This window comes from Mus caroli, chromosome 8 (assembly GCF_900094665.2).
Source record: "Mus caroli chromosome 8, CAROLI_EIJ_v1.1, whole genome shotgun sequence".
In the NCBI taxonomy this organism is placed as follows: Eukaryota; Metazoa; Chordata; class Mammalia; order Rodentia; family Muridae; genus Mus; species Mus caroli.
This window is the reverse complement of record NC_034577.1, coordinates 16,360,045-16,366,045: the sequence shown is the minus strand read 5'-3', so window position 1 is coordinate 16,366,045 and position 6,001 is coordinate 16,360,045. Positions and strand designations below refer to the sequence as shown.

Below are 6,001 nucleotides of genomic sequence, written 5' to 3'. Positions count from 1 at the left end.
CACTCAGACTCCAGAGAGGGTCAGTAACCACAGCAGGACTGAAAGTCTCAGGAATCCTGAGGGTTGCCTGCAGCTGAGGGTGAAGCTCATTAGCTCTCCCTCCTGCTCTGTGTCCTGAGGCATTTCCAGTGCTGTTGATAGGTGTTCATGCTAAGCTCTGCAGAGATTTGGCTTTCATTCTGGAAGCTCTATTTTATTGCCTCAAGCATGTATTGCTGTAACTTTCTGCTTAGAGAGTCTGAATGTTCTCTGACAATGTAGTATATGCTAGTATCATTCGGGCCAAAATGAGTCAGAAAGCCTCTAAGAGGAAGAAGTCTGACAGCCTAGAGTTCCTATGGGGTAGCTCACCTGTAATCACTCTCTGGACAGAAGATAAGCTGATCCAGGGTTTAGAGTTCTTCCTCAGTAGCAGCTATTGCCCCCCTTTAAATTAATTAATTAATTAATTAATTAATTAATTAATTAATTAACTTTATATCCTGATCACAGCTCCCTCTCCCCTCTACTCTCAGCCAGACCCTTACAAATCCCTCCTCCCCAAGCCCTCTCCCCTTGTCCTCAGAGAAAGGGAAATTCCCCTTGGGTACACCCTGCCTTGGGATATCCACTCACAGCAGGACTAAGCACATTCTTTTTCTCTGAGACCAGACAAGGCAGCCCAGCTAGGGGAAAGGGATCCAAAGGCAGGTGACAGAGACAGAGACCGTCCCTGCTTTACTTGTTAGAGGACCCACATAAAGCCAAAGCTGCACATCTAACACAAATGTTTAGCAACCTAGGTCCAGTCCCTGCATGCTGTTTGGTTGATGGTTAAGTCTCTATGAGCTCCCATGGGCCCAAGTTAGTTGACTCTGTAGGTTTTCTTGTGTATCCTTGACCTCTCGACTCCATCAATTCTTGCTGCCACTCTTCTACAAGACTACTGAACTTCATCTGATATTTGGCTGTGGGTTTCTACATCTGTTTTCTATCAGCTGCTGGGCATAGTCTCCTAAGACACAGTTATGCTAGTCTCCTGTCTGCAAGCATAGCTGAGTATCATGAATAGTGTCAGGAGTTGGCTCTCTCACATTGGATGGGTCTCAAGTTGGGCTAGTCATTGGTTGGTCATTTCCTCAATCTCTGCTCCCCCTTTATTCCTGTGCATAGGGTAGGTAGGAGAAATTTTGAACTGAAGGTTTTGTGGATGGGTTGATATCCCCCTTTCTCTACTGGAATTCCTACTTGGCTGTGAGAGATGGCCACTTCAGATTCCATATCCCCAGAAGCCACGAGTCTTAACTAGCATCACCCCTATAGCCTCCCAGTCACCTTCACTTTCCCAGATCTCTGGCTACTCCCATGTGTTTGTCCTACTGATGTCCATTCTCACTCCCAGCCCTCTCCCTGTTTCCCACACATGATCATCATCCCTATCCCCCTCCTCACTCCCTTTCCCACCAAGTTGCCTCCCTCAATCAACTTCTATTGTCTGTTGTATTTTTTCCTCCTGAGAAAGATTCAATCTTCCTCGGTCCTTCCCTGTCATTTGGCTTCTTTGGATCTGCTCAGTGTAACATGGTTATCGTGTACTTTATGGGTAATATTCACTTATATGTGAGAACATATCATGCATGTTCTATTGGGTCTGGGTTACCTCACTCAGGATGATCTTTTCTAGTTCTTTCCATTTGCTACAACTTTCATGATGTGTTTATTTCTAATAGCTGAGTAGTAGTCCATTGGGTAGATTAACCATGCTTCTTTATCCATTCTTTTGTTGAAGGACATCTTGGTTGTTTTGTTTCTGCCTATTATGAGTAAAATTGCTATGAACATGGCAGAGCAAGTGTCCTTGTTGTATAGTGGAGCATCTTTTGAGTATATGCCCAGGAGTGGTATAGCTGAGTCATGGGTAGAACTATTCCCAATATTCTAAGAAACCGCAGCAGTTGGCTACATTGTCCAACTGAGATGGACATCTTTACATCATTTACAACATAGACATCTTCACAACACTGTGCCCCACATACTTAGTTACTGGCCATTTCAGCTGAGGGAGCAGCTGGAAGGAAAGAGCTGTCAAGCATCATGTGCTCTGGACCAGGACTGCTATGAGGTTATGGGATGAAGGATTACAGCCAAAAGAGATGTTTGGGGTAATAACTGGAACAGGATAAAAAACAATGCCACATATTCCAAAAAGTAAGGAATGGCAAACTTTTGTGTGGTGAAGAAAATGGGAGAAGAATGTAGGTAAGGATGTCAATGGGCATCTTGACTGGGTGAGCACTGTCTCCAGAAGGCCTTGTATTACCATGGCCTTCTAGTTGTGGTGGGAAAAGAAAATACCTTGCTACTTTGTGTTTGTCATTTGTCAATCTTTGTTAGAGCAATGTACCCAGCCAAACATTACTGGAAAAGAACATTGCAAATTGCCTGTGATGTCTGCCTCTTATAAGACACTTGTGCCCTCAGTGTGCATGCCCTGTCTTAAGTGCTTTGACCTTTCCCAGACTCTTACCCAGTCATGGNACTTTAGGGATTTCTGCTCATTAATCACATCACCTTTATTCACCTGAGGATCAAGTCCATGGGAAGTCAGCTATCCTTCCCAAGTCTTCACATTATTATGAATTAGTCTTACACATTATTATANTTTTTCATACTTTGGACACTTTACACAAACTCAGAATAAAAGGAGTCCCAGATTCACCATAGACTTCTACTTGCAGGGAAGATCTTATTTCCAGTCCTGCCCAGCTTAAGCTTTCTTAATAAACTGGAACCCTAACACTATGAGCCTTTGGGTGCCTGCTTTGCTGCTGTCCTTGTCCATGTGGTCTCATGAAACAGCCATGCATCAGCTGACATGTACACTGTCTCTCTTCAACACAGGGAGTCAGTTAGGATATAGCATGCATAACTGAAAATTAGACTGGTTTAAGGACATNGNGTCACTAGCTCCTNCTCTAGTGTATGGTCTCTGCAGTCCTGGGTAGATGACGAAGCCTCTAGAGCCAGGCATAGTTTCCTCCTGTTCATCAGTCTTAAATCCAATTAGACTCCATTTTTAATATTTCCTCAGGAAGTATAGGACCTTTTTTTTTCAGCCCGTGTTTGTTAGTTTATGCTGGTGTTTTTTTCTGGCAATGGTTTATGTAATCCAGGAAGACCCCAAACTTCCTAAGTAGTTGAAGATGACCTTCAACTTGTCATCCTCCTGCTTCAACTCACTGTTGATGGCATATACCATGATGTTGTGTCATTGTGGAGCTGGGGATCAAAGCCAGGACTCAGATGCTGGAGAAGCACTCTGACATCTGAGTGACAAAGAAGCAGCTCTTGTTTGTTGTGTTGTTGAGCTGTAGCAGTCTGCTGCTCTTTTCTCATGGTATTTCTTTTCTTCCGTAGGATATATATATATACACACACACACATATATATATGTGTGTGTGTTTGTGTGTGTGTGTGTGTAAATTCCAATGTGAATTATTAGATTTTATAGTACTTTTTTCCTGACCTTTCCCTACTTTGTTTCTCTAGAGAATCTTGAGTGTGTAAAATGTATTCTTATCTTTTTCTCACCCTCACCTCTTACATTTTCGACTTTACCCATTTACTCAAAAATTTCTCTTCGGGTTATTTAATTTTTCTCATTTGACAGTAATTCTGAAATCTGTTTTTCTAGTCCTTGACCCTCACCCAATATATTTTGTTACTGTCTTTTTGTTGTTGTTGTTGTTGTTACTGTGTTTTGTTTTGTTTTGTTTTGTTTTGTTTTGTTTTGTTTTTCCAAGATAGGGTTTCTCTGTATAGTCCTGGCTGTCCTGGAACTTACTTTGTAAACCAGGCTGGCCTTGAACTCAGAAATCTGCTTGCCTCTGCCTCTCAAGTGCTGGGATTAAAGACGTGCACCACCACTGCCCGGCTTGTTGTTACTGTCTTATAATGTGATCTCTCTCTACCAATTTGTACTAGCTACCTGTGGCTTTGTTCTTCAGGTTCACATTGCCCTACACTTGCTGTACTGTTTGCTTGTGCATTTAAGATCAATGATGAAGCTCCAAGCTCTATTTCTTGGAAGTAGTGGGAGCAGAGTGTCCTTTCAAGTGGTTNCACTGTAAGATGTTTCNTGGATAACCTTTTCTTTAATAGGCAAAGCCAAGTGGGATTCCTAAGATGTGACATTCATAGGTAATAAATTGTCTTTTTAGTGTGCTGGTGTACAGGATGCACAGGAGAATGTGTAACTGGAAAGGTGGCACTGAAGATGGGTTGATATTTGAGATTATTTATTAACTTGGATGAGTGATGGTGTCAGGTCTCCAATCAAACATGATTTTGGATGTTTCTGAGAGGGGATGTTTTAGACAAAACTCCTTGTTTGTGTGATGGACAGTCAGATGTGGAAATGGGAAACACATAGGATGTATATGAAGCAAGATTAATTGTTTGTGTGTTAATAAATTAGATTTTAAACTTGCTAGTCATTGCTAGTTGATATCATGGGAGGCCTCATTTTTTTCTGAGGAGAAAAGGTGGAGGAGATGGGGCAGGGAAGAGGAGAAGTGGTATGTGGACAGAAGGAGGAAGGGAAACTGTGGTTGGGATGTAAAATAATAAATAAATAAGGCAGAGCCTGATGCAGGCATACACCACAATCACTGAGGGAATAAGGTTGCAATGAAAGGAGCAGGGTTATTTTGAGGTTCCTTTGGAAAGTGAGGGATGTGGCATGGCCTTTAGCTTAGACGGGTTTGTCTGGATAAATTCGGTGGGTTAGTTATTTTATTTTGTTTTGTATTGTTTTGTTTTGCTATTTAGTAAGCCCCAGTGTCTTGACAGCTCTCCCTGTGATGACCAAGGAAGAACGGTATTGTCACCTGAAGTGTACATGCTAGAGGGAGGAGGAACCTTTGAGCTCCAGAGTGTGAACCTCACAGGCATCCTTCTGGGGTCTCTGTACTGTCTTCATGGACTGACTGTGGATGATGGGGTGTGGGACTTTCTACCCAGTGTACATAGTTTCCTGTTTTACTCTGTAGAGTAGTCAAGCATCATAACATAAACCAAGTAAAGTATATACAACACAATCTATATGTTGGTAGACACTGAACAAAGCAGACTGCTTTCTATGTTATGTGTGGATAACAGACAGTTGATAGAATAAACCCTGACTTCTTTGAAGAGAATAGATTTCAGGGTATAGTTTATTTTTCAAACTCAAAGTATACTTGTTCTGACTCTCCATCCAATCAAGTATTGCCTCCCCCTCCCATGCCAGGGGTGTGCCTTGCCTGGAATAAGTGGGATCCAGAGTTGGACATAGGAGTAGCTTTAAAAACTGATGCTCTCTGGCCTTCTGTCTAACTATACTGAATGCTTGGTGATAACTTCTAAAATAAGCTAAAACCTTTCTTGGTCATTCTTAGGGTTAAAAACCACTGTCTTCCACTGTCTTAACACCTGTATCCTAACAGAGGGGGAGATTAAGCAAAGGGTTAATTGCTATGGCTTTGCTCTCTTGTCCAGCAGCCTTGCCTCTCAGAGGGAGGTTTGGAGCAATAAATTTGTATTGAACCAGGAGAAGATTGTCACTATGACAGAAGGAAAAAGCTTTACACAAGCAAATATGCCTAAGTGCACACAAATTCACATACAAATAATACATACTCATACACCTCCATGAAAAACAGTTGTGTTCAGCTACATACTTATCTCATAATTACATACTTACATATACACATCCATACATATATGCACATGGAGCAAAGGTCCAAGTGTCAGTGTAGAAAGAACTCACTCATTCTAGGTGAAAAATGAGCTACAATCTTTATTGCATAGAAAAAGAAAAAGCTTGTACGTTTTATTGCTAAATGAATTAAACCCATGTCTGTAAGAGAAAAGGATGGATCACAGGGCCCCCAAAGGAGGAGCTAGAGAAAGTACCCAAGGAACTAAAGGGATCTGCAACCCTATAGGTGGAACAACATTATGAACTAACCAGTATCCCGGA

At 41.9% G+C, this 6,001-nt stretch overlaps 1 protein-coding gene across 1 annotated transcript in view; it reads right to left on the bottom strand.

Annotated features, from left to right (window-relative positions):
- The window catches only part of LOC110300143 (beta-defensin 2-like), a 6,793-nt gene extending 3,555 nt beyond the window's left edge, over positions 1–3,238 (bottom strand). The window contains exon 1 of the mRNA XM_021170210.1: positions 3,166–3,238. Within this exon, the coding sequence (XP_021025869.1) occupies positions 3,166–3,238 (73 nt within the window). The remainder of the gene's footprint in view (positions 1–3,165) is intronic.
- Between the last annotated feature and the right edge of the window lie 2,763 nt (positions 3,239–6,001).